The 19,403-nt window shown below is 45.3% G+C and overlaps 1 protein-coding gene across 7 annotated transcripts in view; it reads right to left on the reverse strand.

Annotated features, from left to right (window-relative positions):
* Positions 1-19,301, reverse strand: part of KIF11 (kinesin family member 11) — a 58,314-nt gene extending 39,013 nt beyond the window's left edge. For 3 of the 7 annotated variants that reach the window (XM_084845874.1, XM_084845875.1, XM_084845873.1), the window contains exons 1-7: positions 18,941-19,301; positions 8,972-9,104; positions 7,889-7,986; positions 7,735-7,813; positions 7,141-7,326; positions 6,937-7,061; positions 2,209-2,299 (exon numbers count right to left, since the gene is read on the reverse strand). In XM_084845874.1, the coding sequence (XP_084702000.1) occupies positions 2,209-2,299; positions 6,937-7,061; positions 7,141-7,326; positions 7,735-7,813; positions 7,889-7,986; positions 8,972-9,104; positions 18,941-19,068 (840 nt within the window). In that variant the 5' untranslated portion in view covers positions 19,069-19,301. Of the gene's footprint in view, positions 1-2,208; positions 2,300-6,936; positions 7,062-7,140; positions 7,327-7,734; positions 7,814-7,888; positions 7,987-8,971; positions 9,105-15,754; positions 16,128-18,940 lie in introns of those variants that run through there. The other 4 variants (XM_084845872.1, XM_084845878.1, XM_084845876.1 and 1 more) reach the window with 2 other exon arrangements.
* Between the last annotated feature and the right edge of the window lie 102 nt (positions 19,302-19,403).

Raw genomic sequence — 19,403 nt, forward strand, 5'->3', positions numbered from 1 at the left:
GCAATTTGACAGATTGGATGCAAACTTTATTTCCCTGCCCTTTCGCCAGAAATGAAGGTTAGTCAGACTGGTCCATTTGAAGAGAAATAAACATGTGGTATGTGGGGAGGATAAGAGGTAACAAGAGTGAGAGGGACTGGAGACGGCATCAGAGAGACCTGCATGCCCCCTACATTTCACTGTTTATCAAGAAAGTTCCTTCTGAGCTGGTGTGACAAAGGCATCCCACAATGGGTTAACACCCTCTACTGCCCAGGAAAAGGAGGGACCATGTGATAAGATCACCCTCAGACTCTGACTGCAGGTCTATTGCTGGTTCTGGGCCAGAGTGAGAGAGGATGGCATGGTCCGTAGAGGGTGGACCATGGCTGAGTTACAGCATGGTCCTTCATAGGCTGGTCTCCAGCAGTGAGGTCAAGCAGGTGGCTTAAGACTGCAGGCTGGTGCTTGCTGCTTGTTTCTGTCCTGTCATGGCCGGAAGGAACAGTCCCTGAGGAGGAACTAAGGTCATAGCTGCGTTGTAGAGTCCTCTGGACTCTAACAACGCATACATGAGTAAAGCTGTTTGTTTTCTTCATAGATTTTGCAGGCACTTTCTTACCAGTTGGAACAATCACAGGAGGAGAGGAGAAAGTGATGCAGATGGTAAAAGATAAGATTGATAGGAGTGTAAGGAGTCCCATAAGAAAAAGGATCTGAAGTAATAAAAGAGAAAGAGTTGAGAAGTAGACTGGCAGATTAAATAGCTAGCAGCAAGTTCTGTCCAGGGCGAAAAGCGGAGACAAACTGGCATTGAGGAGCCTGGGACCAATAGACTACACAAAATCTTCTCGCATGGTCTTTGCCTTTCCTGGGCAGTAGAGGGAGTTAACCCACTGTGGGATGCCTTCCCCACACCAACCCGAAGAACAAGGACACTCCCAAGCAGAACAACCAAACAGATCTGGAGGAGGGAAACAGGTGAGGGATCAGTTCCAGACGGTATCTGTGTCCGTCTATTGCAGGAAGAACAACTCTTGATAACGCTCCATGCACCTGACGAAGTGGGCTATAATCCATAAAAGCTTGTGCCAGAATACCTGGGTTGTTCCTTAAGGTGCCACAAGACTCTTAAGATGAGGGATAGAGGCTGTGCTTCTGCTGCAGAGTGACTTTTGCTAGGAAATAGCAACCTGCTCCTTCCCCACATGTAAAATCAAGCAGTGTGCTTTTGAACATGTGCAGAGTGCTCTTTCGAAATAGTAATGAACAGTTACAGCCTGTATCTTCCCACCACACTGAAAAATAAGCAACTGGACTAATAAAGTGGTTTCATATCTCCTACAGGGATAACCCCTCCAAAAAGTTACCATCAGAAACTAGGCACTGCCCCTTCCTACCTTTTAAAACTAACTTTACAACTATTTTTTCCCTACACACACTTTTTTTGTTATAGGCAAGACGCATGCTTAGAATTATAGAACGATATGCCTGTGAGCACATGCTCAGCCTAGGAATTTGTTTTCAGTACCAGAGCTAAACACACAGTTCTTTCACTGCCCACAGAAATTCACACCTGCTTTTTTACTTTGCCAATTGACAAATGATATCTTCCTTCTTGGTCTCAAAAATAAATAAATCTACCTGCAACTGGAATGAAGTGCTGGAGCTGGTTGACTGGGAGGTACCAGGAATATATTCTCAGCGTGAGGGGTGGAGACGAGGCATGGAAAAGCTTTTTAACTACTTCTGCTGAATTCTAGGAAGAGGATTTTGCTGCGTTGAGAGAGCAAAAGTACGAGACTGTGGGGGGGAACCAGCTTTATACAGGGACTGAGCAGAGGAAGGAAGACTAAATACCGAGTACCCGAAGAGTCTAAGATTGAAAATGGTGCCACCAAGCCCCCCTCCGCAGCCCACCAATAGGATGCGCAGTATTGATAGGAAGGGACGGACGGAGGGAGGCAAGAAGAAACCCTTGCAGATACCATTCAAAACCAGGAACATAGACTTCCTCTTCCAATTATCCATTCCAGGTTGTTCTAGTAGCCCAATTTAGCTGCTCTGATGCACCCTCCCTCCAGACATCTGACTCCTGTCAGAGGTGGGCCTTTTGGAAATAAAGTCTCACCTAATCATCTTTTATTGTGGTTGAAGTAGCACTGTGTACTTCCCCAGCTCCTCCTGTTATTGCTGTGTATAATCTTTACCTGTGCAACTGGCACTCACCAAGTTTAGCTTCCCAATTTTAACAAGCTCTTCTCCATCTGTTGTTGTTTCTTTCATGTGTAATGTGACAGAGAACACCGAATGGGATCGACTGCAAATTAAGTTAAGAGTTTCAAATGAATATTCCAGTGACCATTAAAAAAAACTTGACCAGTATTCATCGAAGTCAAACCAACCGACAGTACAGGCTGAATTGTCCAGTTATACAGAAACGTTTTTCTTCAGTTTAGCGCAGAAACCGATTTTTGAAATTTCCCTACCACACATTCAAAAAAGTCAACTGGACAAGGAAAGCTTAAGCAGGAACTACTTTTCTAAAAGTTTGCAATAAAATACATTCTCCTATGAATTCAGAGTTACTTGAACAATTTAGTACAGAGTGAAAAACAGGCTAATATGACAGTGTATGTTTCTGAACCTTCAAACCATAGTTTGAAGGATTGTAAACAAGCTTGCTTGCTGTTAGATCCAAACCAGCAAACTACTGCTTGTATTTGCCCTCCAAATCAGGATTGGAAACCAGCTACTTGCTGGTCCAAGCAAACCATACCCAAGTCTGAGAATGCAAGGGGAACAGATTAACACAAGGCTGTTTCTATGCCTCCAAACTATAGGAAATGTTCCTATGAACTGACCTAACAGAAGTTCCAAGCGGGTTCTTAGAATCACCAAAAATCTAGTAAGCCAAGAGTACTTTGATGGGGGCAACAGGGAGGGTCCCATAATTTTGCTTGCCCACCTTGCCCTGCCAAGAGAGAGGAGCCTGAGGATTCCTCACATCATGGAGCTAAAGGGGACAGGGATGAACCTCGCACCATCTCCAACCCCAGAGTTTGGCTGGGAATTGTTTTGGTGTTGGACCTGCTAGAGCTAGAGGCACATGGGCTTGCCTCTGCATCTAACATATGTCTGAAGCTTGCAGGAAAGCAGAGGCCTGTCAGCGTGCTCTGCCTCGGTGCCTGATTAGCACACCAGTCAATCACAAAGGCAGAACAAGGGACAGGTGCATGTTTTCTGCCCCACCTGCCCAGTTCCATGCTTCGTGCTGGAAAGAGGAGGAAGAGATTTTCCCCTGACTTTGTACTGCATTTTAGAGTCCCTGACACTGGGTGGAAACAGGTTCTAGCATCAACAAATTTTTGGTTGGCCAATAAGGCCAGACAAGATCTGTTGACCCTTGGCAACAGGGTTGTGCTTTCTGTTGTCTAAGCAAGTAGGTGCTCCCATTAATGGCAAAGAAGAGAACAGTTTGAGCACTGGAGCTGCCAAGGGTTACACATCTCCCATCCACAGCACAGAAGCTTCTCTTCCCCAGAGTTCATTTGACTTGTTGCAGCCTTCCCCAACCTGGTGCCCCCCAGATGTTTTGGACTTCCACTCACATCAGCCCCAGCCAGCATGGCCAATGGTAAAAAATGCTGGGCATTGTAGTCTAAAACATCTGGAGGGCACCAAGTTGGGGAAGGCTGGCTTATTGCGTGTAGAACAGCAGGAAGTATCCTCGTTGATTGCTGTGGTGCCCCTACTGGTTGCCAACTCCAAATGCATTCTTCCATATAAGCAGGCAGGAGACAGTTCCATAGGGCAGCAATCCTCAAATTATTGGCTAAGTACACCCCCTTGGGACACCAGGCCGGGAAGGGAGTGTGAGTTTTCAGAGAAAAATTGGATCCAGAGACCAGAGGTTCCTTCCTTCCCCATCAGCCAACAGCTGGGTGGCTTGAACGCCCCCTAGCAGTGGACTCTTACTCATTCAAATTGGATTTGCATGGGTGACTGTACTCTTACTCCACCATCTTGATGCAATTAGCAAAGTAGAAGTAACCAAAGAAAGGAGAGGAAACGCCCCATTGCCAGCAGCAGCAGCCAATGGGAGCAAATGTGAGACGAGGAGGAGAATGGGTGATAGTGAAGGCCGCTCGAGCAAGTCACTTTCCCGTTGGCAGCCTGCCTGAGCCAACAGAAGTGGTTATGGGTGTGATAAGAGTAAGCCCAGTGAGGTGATAGTTGATCCTTGGCCTCTTTTAGCTTCTCTTCTGATTTCAGAAAACCATCCATCTGATCCCAACTATTTGCATATAAGTCTATGGGCACATCCTGCCGTCGCCTTTTTTTAAAACCATCCATCTGATCCCAACTAGTCTGTGTCAGCTTCCAGTTCCTTCCCCCAGCAACTCTCTCTAGTTCCCCTTCAGCTATTTTCTGGCTGCTGCCTGCTTGCTGCCCTTGCTTGTAGCTGCTCATGTGATTCCATCCATTTCCAACGGAAGACTGTGGTAGTACTTTGCTGGGTGGAGAGCTGTGTCACAACACTTACTCTGTTGTGTGTCCCCCACCCAAATTTATTTCTCATTGTTCTAAAAGATCTGGCTTTTGCAGGAAACAAGGGGATGATGCATTTTTAAAATAGATTGGTGAGTGGAAATAAATTGTAGGTCATGGATTGGGGTGAGAGTGGAAAGAGTTGAAATTTTTAAAATATTTTTTAAAATGCTTGGTGGTGAGTAGGGATGTTAGAGAAATCCGCTGTGGATTCAAATGAGGCCGGATTCTCTGGATTCTGCAGCCTCCAGAATCCGTGGCAGATTGGGCCCACTCACCTCCGCTCCACGAGGATTCTGCACGGGACAGCACTCGGCTGCTTCCTTAGCCAGAGCCATTCTCCTCCGTGCCGATCGCCATTTAAAAAAAAAAAAAAAGGCGATCGGCAGGATGTGCCCATAGACATATATGCAAATAGAGCCGTGAATCTTGTGCCTATGGACACATCCTGCCGATCACTTTTTTTTTTTTTTAATGGTGATCGGCGCGGAGGAGAAGGGCTCTGGCTGTCCAGGTAAGCATCCCTCAAGCCAGGCGGCTCTGCGGAATCCTTGCAGAGCCGCTCCGGAGGACTCGGGGGGGGGGGGGGGGACACGACAGATGCCCCCCCCCCCCCCCCGGGTGGATTCCCCACCGGAACCGACAGTGGGGAATCCTTACATCCCTAGTGGTGAGAGAAAGAGTGACAAATACTTCAAAAAAAAAAAAAAAAAAAAGGCTTGGTGGTGAGGGAGAAAGTTGCTAATACTTCCAAAAAAAGGCTTAGTGGTTGCAAGCATTTTTAATACTTGATAGGGAGAGAGATGCAATTTTTTAAAGGCTTGCTGATGAGAAAGAATGGGGAAAATGCCCTTTCCAACTTTCATGCCTTTCCAAGTTCCTCAGCATCAAGTTCTGTGCTGCAGCACCATGTAATGTATTGAGAAACTGCTGTGCCACATGGCCTTTGTTCCACCTTAGCTGTCCCATCTTCTGCTCCCCCAGTCAGTTGGCCACCAGCCACCACTGATTCTGCACAATACATTACATACATTATAGAGCATACATTCTACATAACTGCACTTACTGTAGCAAGGCCTGCATGGTGTACACAATAATAAAATTTAAAGTGGCAATTAGTTGCATTTATTTAAAATATTTTTATCAGGCCTTTCCACAATTCAGTTTCAACCTGTGCTAACAAATTTTAATCTACAATATAAACTAGAACTAAAATAAACTGCAACAAAAATAACATGTGTAAATAGCAGCAGATCAAACTACCTTTAAGTGAAGCGTTCAGTAGCACATCCTTTGAATGCCAAAGGATGAGGTACTGTTCTATGGAGGCTCTGGTCCTTCTTGGAAGGGTGTTTTCAGAAGGTGGTGCTGGGGGACTCCTGTTTGATGGCCAAGCTTTTCGCCTATGGTGTCCCTCAGGGTTCCATTTTGCACGCGCGCATGCGTGCACGCGCACACACACACACACACACACACACAAAACGCTGTCTTACATATACATGAAACCTATGGAAGAGGTTTTCCGGAGTTTAGGGGTTTGATGCCACCAGTATGCTGATGATACCCAATTCTATCTCTTCTTTCCATCCAAATCCAAGGAAGCAGTTCTAGTTCTAAATCAGTGTCTGATGTCGGTAATGGACCGGATGAGGGTGAACAAACTGAATCTTAATCCAGATAAGACAGGGGTGCTCCTAGTCAGTTGAAGCGCAGATCAGAGAATAGCGATTCAGTGTATGCTGAATGGGACTACACCCCCTTTGAAGACTCAGGTTCACCGTTTGGGTGTACTCTTGGATTTCATCCTGAACCTGGGTTACCAGGTTTTGGCGAGGCCAGGAATGCATTTCCACAGCTGAGGCTAGTGCACCAACTATGCCCATTCCTGGAGATGTCTGATTTGGCCACGGTGACACGTCTTTTAGTCACATCCCTCCTGGACTGCTACAATGGGTTCTATGTGGGGCTGCCGCTGAATTTTTTTTATTATTTATTTTTTTTTAGGAACTTCCACTTCGGAGGAAAAGTCTATAAGTTTGGGTGAGAACTGAACTCTAAGAAAGACCCACAGAAAGAAGTGGGTCTACATCTAGATTGCATCTAGCTGGAAATTCTGAGTAAACATGAGTAGAATTGCTCTGTAAATTTCATAAATGTGTCAAATGTGACAATTTTATATGCTAAATATGTTATAAATCATGCATGTTATGTTGTTAGAGGAGTAAAATACATTTAAGTTTGATGAGAGAGTTGGGCATATATTTTTATTTCCCCCCAAATGTCTGTTTTTTTCTTTTTAGTCTTCTCATTTAAGGCTTACAACTTTTTAATGTTTTTCTTCTTGTTATAATTACCAATAGCATGAAAGAGTAAGATGCATCTTATCAAGAGAAAAATATTTCTTACCTGGAATACTGGTTCAGGTAAGTAGCTGCAGTGGTTCTTTTTGCTGCTCCTCTTTCTAAGATCTGATAGACTTCATCCTTGTTATGAACAGTTATTTCTTCCAAACCCTTGATTATGACACCCCGCTGTCAAACAAAATGCCAGGTTACATATTTAATACAGAATCCCATAGCCCTTAAGGAAAAAATACGTCAGATTTCTTACCTTATTACGTGGGTCATCAAACATTTGCAGCCGTTCCCCAACATCTGGAGATGGATTCAAAAGATCAAAGAGCTCCTCATTGTAGATTTCCAACAAAGATACTTTCACAGAAAATTCTGTACCATTTTCTGCAAGCTTTTCAAATATTTGATGCAGTGTACGGGGAATTACACCAGCTAGTGGATCCTACAGTAAGAGTGTAGAAGCACAACATACCAGCATTTATTGACTCCATTCAGTGTCTTATCTTTGGATTTTAGAATGTTAGCAAGGAAATCTATTGCATATTGTTTTACTGCTAGAGACACTTACATTTAGGTTACAATCCTATGCATATTTCCCCCTGGACTTTCTTCAAAGGAAACATTTAAAAAGAATTTTGCTGTTAGCTATACACCAGCCTGCCCCATCTAGTTGCCCTCCAGATGTGTTGGACAATAATTCCTATCATCCCCAGCCAGCATGCCCACTGGACCTGCTGTTTGGGGATGGTGGGAGTTGTAATCAAACACATCTGGAGAGTGCCAGGTTGGGGCAAGCTAGCATGTCCCAATTCCTCATTTTTCACTGTGGAATTCATAAAACAAATGTTACCTCTTCCCATGTATATTCTTCATTAGGTGATCTCTCCCCTTCCATGGTGAAGGTCTTTCCTGTACCGGTTTGACCATAGCTGTGCAAAACAATTTGGAATGTTAGCTTCAAGAATGCATTCTGGAATTCAAAGAAAAATAAATATGATACTTACGCAAACACAGTGCAGTTATAGCCCATAAGTACTTCATCCAAAATGGGACATACTACACTCCGGTAAACATCGATTTGTTTAGCCTGAGCTCCAAAAACCTGTTGTATTAGATGCAAGACATCATTACTACACTTTAGAGCAGTGTGAAATGAGAATTCTCCGACTTGCCACACAATTGCCTCTGGATCATTAGATCATTCTGACCCAGCTACAGATTCTTATCTCCCAGTCTGTGGGTGTGAGACAAACAGGGGCCTGCAAAACCAACCCTTTGCTGTATTTTCAGAGGCAGAGCTGCCACCATCCATGTTACTAATCCTTAGCCAATCAAGCAGACTGTTTCAGAAAATGTCAATTGCTTTTTAAAATAAAATTAAACATGGAATTAACTACCTAAGACTTTACTTATCAATCAGGACCCTAAATCCTAGGAATAATTCACCAAAGCAGCTTGCAAGTGGGGTGGCATCTGGGACTCCACTGCATGGAAGAAGCTATCTAGTTGTGTCTTCTGGCTTTGGGCAAGTAAATCCAAAGCATCTTACTTTTTAATTCTATATTTTCTTAGAGCTGGACTGAAGAGAAGGTTCCTTGGCAGCAGGGCTTAGAAACCCACCAAGCAGCTGAACAGACTAGGGAGTATCACGAGGATTAACCTGACTGGTAGCAGCCTATCGTAATTATTTGGTGGGGGGAACCCTTGTAAAGAACAGGATCTGCCAGTAGGGAAATCCCCCTCCCCTACAATCTATAGGAGCTCATAAGCCTGAGGCTTGTATGCATAACACCAAACCCTACTGTAGCGTAACATCTGAACCCAGTATTATCTACTCAGACCAGCAGCCATTCTCCGAGGTCTCATGCAAAGGTCTTTCCTAGCAGCTGCACCTAGTCCTTTTAAGTGGAGTTATCAGGAACTGAACCTGGAGCCATCTGCATGCAGAGCATTAGCTCTGAGCCACTGAGCTGTGCTTCCTCTCCTCAACTACCTATCTAAAATTATTACTAGGCTGCCTTTAAGGTAGAACCTTATGAAAACCAATAAATCAACAGCTAGAAAGCTAATATACTTGTGATACTTACCATATCAAATGTGTAAGTCTTCCTTGATGTTTTATCAGTCACTCCTCCAGTGCGAACTGTCACTTCTTTCCTTGAATGTTCACACTCCACTACAGCGTAGGAATTAGCTTTGCGCTCAGACACATTGAAGGGCCTTTTAAAACAGTGAGGGGTTATCTCAAATTTCAGCTATAATATGTATCAGTCTAGTTTCAAGCAAGCACAAGATTGATAAATCTGTAGAAGTTAGATGTGCCCTTTGCTTTTGTAAACATCAACTTCAATTGGTATTCACCACAGCACTATTATCCACCTTTGATACAGTAAGATTCCTACAAACACACTGAAATTGGGTTTAGTTGAGCTAAATATGACAGTTTAAGACTATACCAATTCTGTAAAGTAAAAATGGCAGGATTACTACCTGTGCAATGATGTGGACTTTTGGGGAAGATTTTGAATCAGGAAAAAAACTTGTTGAAAGTTTTTGTTGCCCTAAATCAACTGAGATCCAATTCAGCATGTTTATTTAGCTTATATTTAGAGGGAAATCTAGAAAGTATACCATGTCCATTTTATAAACGAAACATTACAGCATGTCTTAGAAAAGAAAAGGAAAGGTTCCTGTTGCGCAAAGCACCGAGTCATTACTGACCCCTAGAAGGATGCCGTTTTTCCTCGGCGTTTTCCTGGCAGACTGTATAGTGGGGTGGTTTGCCATTGCCTTCCCCAGTCCTAACTACCTTTCCCCCAGCAAGCTGGGTACTCATTTTACCGACCTCGGAAGGATGGAGGGCTAAGTCGACCTGAGTCGGCTACCTGAAAACCAGCTTCCGCTGGGATCGAATTCAGGTCGTGGGGAGAGTTTCGGTTGCAGTACTGCCGCCTACCGCTCTGCGCCACACGAGGCTCTAGAGCAGTGGTTCTCAACCTTCCTAATGCCGCGACCTTTTAATACAGTTCCTCATGTTGTGGTGACCCCCAACCATAAAATTATTTTCGTTGCTACTTCATAACTGTAATTTTGCTACTGTTATGAATCGTAATGTAAATATCTGATATGCAGGATGTATTTTCATTGTTACAAATTGAACATAAAGTATAGTGATTAATCACAAAACCAATATGTAATTATATATTGAGAAATATTTATTTCTAATTACAAATAAATGAAATTTTGTCTTGAAGCATGGTGTAGCATGGGTAACAGTCTTAATGTAACAACCCCAAATTGGGACTGGAGTATTGGACTGGAGAGGAGCAGACAGCATCTACAACTTATATAACCCATCAGATCAGGCATGAACTCAACTGGTGGAATTCAAGATGGTCAGAAAATAAGACACTTGGGTCGGGAAGTCCAAGAGCCTCCTCCTTGATTAGTTTTCTCCCCGCTTGATTAGGGATCTCGGCAGGATGAAAGACATCCTCTGTGGTGAAAGAGACTCACCTTCTATCTAGGTCACTTTCCCCAACCTGCTGCCTTCCTGATGTGCTGAACAACAACTCCTAGCATCCCCAGCCTGTTCAATTGGCCAAACTGGCTGGGGATGATGGGAGATGCTGTGCAACACATTGGGAAGGCACCAGATTGGGGAAGGCTAAGCACTTCATCATATTCTCAACACATGGAAAAAGAGACTTTGTTTCTTTATTATTTATTTCATAGATTTATTTATCGCTTATCATATTTTTAAAAAATATCTCTGAGCAGTTAAAGATGTCAGGAGTGGGGGCTTTGGAGAAAGGAGGTGGGGCTTCAGGAGAGAGTGAGCCCACCCCAACATCATCCTGCCCCCAGAGATTGTCCCAGGAGGCAATCCGGCCCCTGGGGCCAGAACAGTTCCCCATCCCTGGACCAGAGTTCATTCCAACTCTGATGGTATGATTTTATCTCTCTGCATCTTTATGTTCTCCTCCCCGTCTTTTTCTTCTCCTTCTCCCTTACTCCCTCACCTCACATCTTGCCATTTGCTTTGTGTCATTGCTCCCTTAAAAAACTGAAAGTTACTATAAAACTTTATAAACTAAAACACACACAGCAGTTGGAGGCAGATGGTCTGATCTCTGGCACACAACCCACCAGGGCGTTCCCCTGTGTGTGCCCCACACTGAAAGCACTTGCACTTTCAATGGGGCTTGTGCAGGAGCATGTCTTGGTGGGTCAGGTCCCATGTTAGCATGAATTTGGTAGCAGGAAGAATTATGTTTGGATTTTCTGCTTCAGGCACCCAAATACCTTGGTCCTGCCCAGGAAGTGAGCCCCGCTGTCAGTTCAATAGGGGCTTATTCTCAAGTAAGCTTACTCCCACATAAGCACACATTTAATTGCAGCCTTAATGACACCCATAGCCCACTCACCCCATTTGACTGCCTCTCCAGTGTTCCCTTCCAACAGGGCCATTTTGCACATGCCCAAGACCTTTGCACGTGCTCAAGAGGCCCACTCTGCATCTTCTCACAGCTGCAACTCTGCACACGCTCAGAGACACCGTTCCTCTCTTTACGTAAAAGGCCAAGACAGGGGCAGGAAGCCAGGCAATAACTTCAAAATCCACAGCTGGGCAATTGGGCAACTCTGGATAAAATCCAACTAAAGCCCTTCTTAGAGTAGACCCATTAAAATGAACGGGACTTAAAACCGTCATGACTACCTTGGGGTTGGACTCGATGGCCTTATAGGACCCTTCCTACCCTACTATTCTATGATTCTATGAATGTCAGTCCCATTCATTTCAATGCGTCTACCTTAAGTAGAGCTTTAGTTGGATTTTACCCAAAGATTTTGGGCTTCTTTTGACGGTTAACCTCAAAGGGTTGGCTCAAGACCGCCCTCCTCATCCCCATCCCTATCCTCTCTCGCCTCCTGGATAGGCCCGTCTCCGGAACTCTTCACATGGTCGGAGGCAAGCCCTGGGCCTGTTGCGGAGCCTGCCCACGAAGCCTGCCACGAAACCCCACCGGTCCCGTCCAGCGCCTGGCGCCCCTCCGAGCTCACCCCGGAGCAGCGGGACACAACAGCGACGCCTTTGTGTAGCAAAGAGACGAGAGCGAGGCGAGACGGGAGCAGAGTGGCGAGGGAGAGGGGCGGCAGCTGAGCGTATCGTAAGCGTATCGTACTCACCATTGGGGCTGAGCGTATCGTAAGCGTCATGCTGGCGAGACGCGCGGCGCGCCCCATTGAGAGCTGCCAGGCTCGCTGTAATCCACCCAGCTGAGCCCTTCCAAGTTGTCATAGTGATGGTCTAAGGCGACCCCTGTGAAAGGGTCGTTCGACCCCCAAAGGGGTCGCGACCCACAGGTTGAGAACCGCTGCTCTAGAGCATGTCTTAGAGAGAGATTAATGGATAAAATAAGGGGTAAGCTGTAATATACTAAAAGGTCCAATCGATCACTTGTGGCAATTAAGCATGTCAAATAATGTCTAACAAGAACACAGTGGCCCTGTTTGGATGTAACAATGGCATCCGGCAGCAAATCGTGGGTTAATTCGCCCATGAATTGTGGGGATGCAAGCTGTGTGTGAACTGCAGGCTGTGTGTGAACCGCTTCCTGTTTCTATTAACAATCCTCAAATGCTGCATTTTAGGGTTGTTTTTGTGATGCCCAAACAAGGGCACTGCCTTTCTAGGCAGAGAGCTCCCCCCAAGGCCATTTACATTTTTTAAAAAATACAAAAAAATATATAGCAGTAATACAAACGCAAAGCAGTAAATACGAACAATGAAATATCAGCTGCCATTAAAATCTTTCAGCTACAGACCAGCAGTAACACAGTTAAATAGCAGTTTTGGTTAGGGAATATTCTCCCCTGTAAATTCATCAGGATCAAATTGCTGATGATCTCCCAGAAACAGCTTAATCTCATTTTGTTTCAATAGGCCTTCAGAGAATAACATTAACTGGTTCACTTTTTGATAGCTAGGCCTCTTGTGTTTTTTTCAATTAAAAAATCAGGACAATAAATAATATATTTTTGTTATTGTATTGAGGGCCCCTTGTGAATGGAAGAGCAAAAATGTGATTCACACTGATACTATGCAAGTCAGTTTCAACATTCTTAGCAGATATTTATATTACTAGATGCTCTAATTTCAGATACAGTTTTGCCATATGCCCAATCAATGTGACCTGCAAGAAACAATTTTTGCTAATCTAGGAGGCATAGCTATTCCTGTCAACAGAGCTTGATGGCATATCTACACAAGAGCTGTGTAACTGATCACTGCAACGTCCAAAGTATATTGATCCTGCTGAAGACCTAGTACATTTGGACACATAGCAAATTTGATCTCCTTAAGTCAGTACTAAACATTGCACACAAACTTCTTAACCATATTGATTTCTGTACAGATTAAGGGTGCAATACTATGGCCGCTAGTCAGTGGCTAGATGGCCATAAGATAGGTCAGTTCCCTGAGAACCGACCTCCACCCCTTCCTGCACTGCCTTGTAGGCAGCACGGAATGGCCACGCACTCAGAAGATGAGTGCAGAGTGGCGAAAACAGGGCATTCCCAGGGGTGCGCCAGGGAGGGCGGAAGTGCCATTCCGAAGCTTCCTATGAGTCGTCCAGCATCCCCTGCCCCGTGCCGACTTTCTGCAGCTAGACAGCCGAAATCAGCTGTCTAGCCACAAATGCAGGGTGGCTGAAGTGCGGAGGGGATGATCCCTCCATGCTGCTCCTGCCCTGCATTGGATAGGCGGTTGCCTCAGAGTTTGGAGGCAGTCGCCTATCCTGATAGGATTGTGCCCTTAGTCTTCACTTTTTATCAGCTTTCACGACATGCAGTTGCCATATTTCCTAGGTTTTTCATATAAGATTTAGCAGATTCCACAACTGTCAGATTCGTAACAACAGTTCATGATCAAGAACATAAACATTGCCATTAAACCCAACTTAAACATACTTTCTACTACCCACTGTCTCTTTAATATAACTCAAAGAATGTGCAAGTATTTGGAGCAGTTTGGAGGGCTAACTCATTTGTAAAATCTTAGAACCACTTTACAACCAGTGTTTCCAACATGAAAACCATCTGTGACGAAAGATGTGTACATTGCCACATGCAGAGTGGGTGGAGAAAGAACGTATTTTGCCAGGAGAGGAGACTCAGTTCATGGAGCGGCTAGCTACCTGAGACTGTGTCTTAAAAAGCATCTAAAAGAGCTGGAAAAGTATAAAACCCGGCTCACCCCCTTCACCTTGTACTTAAGAGCAGATAGCTTTTCTGTTGATATGCAGAGCTCACAATTACACCACTTAAAGAGAGCTTTTCAAAAGGGAGAGGGGCAGGAGAGAGAATGAAAAAGAGGGTACCACAAAGCAAGGATGGGCTCACTTAATTTTTAAAAAAACAGAATCACTCCAGATGTTTTGGGCCACAATTCCCAGCATTCCTGCCCATTGGCCATGCTGGCTGGGACTCATGGAAGTTCAAGTTCAAAACAACTAGACAGCACCAAGTCAGGGAAGACTGGTCTACACTACAGACATGTGAAACTTACAGAGGAAGAGTGCATATTCAGAAGGACTATTCAGATGTTGTCATCAACATGTGCAGAGGAGGAAGCAGGAACACATCTGCTGACCCTACCTCCTCTACACATTCAGTGTAACTTCTATAAGAGCTATGAGCGCATAAACTGGAAGTACATGGTTTTTATCTGCAAGGTCTTGAATCTTATTTTTTCCAGGGAGTAGGAACAGTAGTATCTCTTGTTAAGGCATAACTGATGTGTTAAGTGATCATGAAGACACACTCTTTGTTTAGGGACGTAAGTAGCACGTTGCTGGATCAGACTGAGGTCCAACATTCTCTGCAAGAATCCCAGCAAGCAACAGGTGCTAAGCAGTCCATGGAAGTTGTCCAGTGATCAGCCAATACACCACAATCTATGTAATTATCCTGCCTTCTAAACACCCCTTGGGCTCTCACTATTTTAGTGTGGTTGTTAATCTGAGCTCCTAATTGTTCTGAAGCTGTCTCTATTAGAAGGAAAGTTTTTAATGAGGCACTGTTATTTTTAAATTTAATTATTGTATTTTTAAGATACCCAGATAATACTTGTTGATCGACAGCCATCACAATTAAATAAATCTAACATAAGCTTCTGCCCGTCCTTAGACATGTATAAGATGTATTTATTTACTTATTTGTTACATTTATATCCTGACTTTTCTTCCAAGGAGCCCAAGGGGGCTTACATGATCCTCCTCCTCTCCATTTTATCCTAACAACCCTGTGAGGCAATTTAGGCTGAGAATCAGTGACTAAGTGGGTACTTGAACCCAGGTCTCCCAAATCCCAGTCTAACACTCTAACCATTGGCTTGCACTGCAAGTTCCACTGTGGACAGTGAGCTTACTCCCAAATAAGCATGCACGGGGTGAAAGCCTTTCTTTCAACAGCCATCATCTCGACTTCCACAATTACTGAGAATGGGTTGGGTCCAGACTTAGTCATACTCTGAGCAGATCGAATAAAATCATCTGGATGTAAGTTAGGGCTACCTAATTTAAGTCCCACTGATTTCAGCGGGTCAACTGTAAGATGACCAAGTCTGGATCCAGCCCCAAATCTAGAAAGACTACCTCAGGATCCAAGGCTGCAACCCAATCAATGCACATTTACTCGGGATTAAGCCTTGGCACAAAAACTTCAGCGGGGCTTCCTTTCCAGCAAGCATGGCCAGGGCTGGCAGGGACGCCTCCTTGTTCCCTGCGCAGTGGCTGCGATTCCCCGCCGGCGCCACTTCGGGGGCAACTTCTTTTGGCAAATCCACCACCCCGGGGGGCGCTTACCTGCACCTCACCACCACCTGGATGTTCTTGCCCTTCTCCTCCTTCTTGCCGCCCCCCAAGGAACTCATCGTCAGGCTGGGAAGGGAAGACTGAGGAGAGTCGCGCAGAGCGAAGCTACGAAGGGAGGCGGCCGTCCGCCTCCCGCGTTCTCTTTAACGGCCACCCCGCAAGACAGCCCCCGTGGCCGTGGCCGACAAAGGCGTCCGCGGACGAGGTACAGCCACAGACGGAGCGAGCCCGAAGCTCGGCCTCGTCGGCCCGCGCCGCCGGCCCTTGACGGGAACGGCTCAACCTATCCCCACGCCGCCGCTCGACCCCACCAGAGCTGCGCGCCCAAAGCACAGCCGCCTCCTCCCACCGACAACTTTGAACTGCTCGCTCCGCTTCGTCTCAGCCAATCAGCGGGACGCGAGGAGACACGCAGGGCAGCATGGGATTTCCTCCCCCCTTTTTTTATACTACCCCTTGAACCATCGACTAGGTGTTACAGCGTAATCTGGCGACGCAAGGATCAGGAACATAGACTGAAAAAAAGTAAAGAGAGCGATAGTCACGATATCTGAAGATACTTCCAGGTTGCTTCAGACGCCTTTGTTTTTTCCTTGCCTGCGGGTTAAAAAAAGGGACAGACCGTCTGTAGGCCACAATGGAGAAATTTTTAAAGGGGTAGCGGTGTTGGTCTATTTCGGGGGTGAAAAAAACCCTCATCAGATGCATGGCCCTTAAAGACGACCATATGTATTCTGCCATAAGCTTTCAGATTTTATTTTCTTGGGCTCCAAGATCACCGCAGACGGTGACTGTAGCCATGAAATTAAACGACGCTTGCTCCTTGGGAGGAAAGCTATGGCAAACCTAGACAGCATAGTAAGAAGCAGAGACATCACCTTGCCGACAAAGGTCCGTCTAATCAAAGCTACGGTTTTCCCAGTAGCAACGTATGGCTGTGAGAGCTGGACTATGAGGAAGGCTGAGCGCCGAAGAATTGATGCGTTCGGACTGTGGTGCTGGAGAAGACTTACGAGTCCCCTGGACTGCAAGGAGGTCAAATCAGTCCATCCTAAAGGAAATCAACCCTGACTGCTCATTGGAAGGACAGAGACTGAAGCTGAAGCTCAAATATTTTGGCCACCTAATGCGAAGAGAAAACTCTCTGGAAAAGACCCTGATGCTGGGAAAGACTGAAGGCAAAAGGAGAAGGGGACGGCAGAGGATGAGATGGCTAGATAGCATCACCGATGCAATGAATATGGACTTGAGCACGCTCCGGGAGAGAGCGCAGGACAGGAAGGCCTGGCGTGCTATGGTCCATGGGGTCACGAAGAGTCGGACACGACTGAACGACTGAACAACAACAACAAAGCTTTCAGGAGCTGTGCATAGCTACTGCGAGAAAAATGTGTGTGTTTAAAAAAAGTTTTAAAGTGTTTAAAATAGGGTGGGCCCTTATGCATTGCCAAAAAGGAGGGAATGCATCATCCAAAAACAGGACACCAATTTGCATATGCGAATGTATATGTAGGGACATACTTTTCAAAATAATTACTACAGTTTCAACAGAAATACAATATATTTCATCATAGCACAGAAGACTGGGACCAGGTGATCTGAGTGCCTGCTCTGTCAGCTGTCCAGGTGATAACTGTGGATGGGCAACTTCAAGGCCCAACTCTCTTCTTACAGTTCTTTATCTTTAAACTGGGCCAGACAGCCCTTCAAATACAGGACGTCTTCAAATACAGGATGGTCCTCTGACAACCTGTCAAGTACAGGACTGTCATCTGTAAAGTAGGTCATATGGATTTAAAAACTCTGCTGTGCATGCAAGTAAAAACACAGCTCGTCATTATTATTCCCATATTGCATGCAGGCTGAGGCATGCCTGGATGAGAGTGATTAATAATAGCCCTGCAATTGTTATTTAGGTTAATTACCACTGTACCCAAAGACATTTTTTCTTGGTGCCTGTAAGGCCCTTGTCCCAACCAATTATTATTTAATTACTTGAGCTGATTTTGTGTGCTGCGAGAGAGGCACAGGCCTCCAGCCGCCTATTATTTTTGTTTCTACAGAATGCCTTCAGGCCCATATGACACTTTCTAAGAGGGGGAGGACCAGTAACTCAGTGGCAGAGCACATGTTTTGTATACAGAACGTCCCAGGTTCAATCCCCGCATCTCCAGGTAGGGCTGGAAAAACTCTTTCCTGAAACCCTGGAGAGCTACTGCCAGTCAGTGTTGACAATACTGGGCCTGATAGACCAATGCCTGGTAAGGGGGACTGTGGAGGAACCTTGGGAGCATGGAGGAGAAGGGAGGAATGAGAAAGAGATAGGGCGGGGGGGGAGGTGGCTAGAAGAAAGAAAAAGAGAGAAAGAGACAGAGGGAAGTTTGCCTTTTGTAAAATGGTTTTCTGTTGGAGGAGAAAACTGTTGAGTTGAAAGGAGTGATTATGTGTGTTGGGGCTCAGACCACACCTTTTAACTTGTACTCACATTCCTGGTAAGTTACTTGTCTTTTAGCACCACCAGTTGTCTTCTGTGAAATGGGTGTTTTGTAAATAGACACGCCCTATATAACAGCCATTTTATGGCTATACCCATGACACTTTTTTCAAAATGCCAAATGTGCTCACTGGCCCCCCAAAATTGGGGATCCTTCATTAACCTGGTGAAGAGCTCTGGACAGCTCAAAAGCTTGAACACCATTTTGTGACATTTTGGTTGCCCTAATATAGGTTTAGCTATTACACGGCTTTTACCTGTTCCTAGGATAGCACACTGAAATATAAGATAAAACAACATAATTAAATGTGCAACAACAAACTGGGAGCAATAACTCTAAAAATATAATCTTAAAACAGTAACGGGATTAAAACAATTTAAATTTTAAAAAACTCAAGTAGAACAGTCTTTTCTTGGCACTGCAGCCTCATTCCTGGGGAGAGCATTCCAACGTTTGGGAGCCACCACCGAGAAGGCCCATAGCATCTCCCACCCAAAGCACCTCATGTGGTGGAGAGCATATGTGGACAAGCACGTATGGAGACTGCTGGTCCGCCAGGTCCCTTGATCCCAAGCCAACCCTCTGAATTTTGTAATGCTATGCAGACGCTCTGTTGTCCTTCCACAGAATAAAACAGAAATTCCATTTCTATTTGGGGAGGGTGGATGTTGCCGAGTCTAACCTTTTATATCTATGCTCCGGAAACTGCCGATTTATCTCTTGCCTGCCGTCTGTTTTTCTAATCAACATCGTCGGATTGGTGACGACGGGACATAAGCATGCTGGAAGTTGTAGTTCTCGCTTGTCCATTTCATTAGGCGTCGCAGCTGGCCAATCAAATAGAGGGATAAGGAAAAGACGATCAGATTGGCCCTGAAGAGATGCAACCCACGAAGTCCGTCATATTGCTGCTGTGCAGGAGTGCAGGAACTCCTACGGGGGCTGGTAGGGGGAGCCCGGCTGAGGAAGCAGGAGGAGCTGATTCCGTCCTGGCGTATCCCGTCAGTAGGTGAACGGTCCCTATGCGCTCTCCCTGTCTGAGCAAAGGAAAATGGTTGTAGAGGGAGAGCTGGGCGTTGTTTTATTTACCGGAAACAACCCTTTGTTTCATGGGAGAAGTTTGAAAGGGCAAGCCCAGGAGCAAG

Source organism: Heloderma suspectum, chromosome 3 (assembly GCF_057233095.1).
Source record: "Heloderma suspectum isolate Gila_16-S chromosome 3, 16-S_ref, whole genome shotgun sequence".
Lineage (NCBI taxonomy): Eukaryota > Metazoa > Chordata > Lepidosauria > Squamata > Helodermatidae > Heloderma > Heloderma suspectum.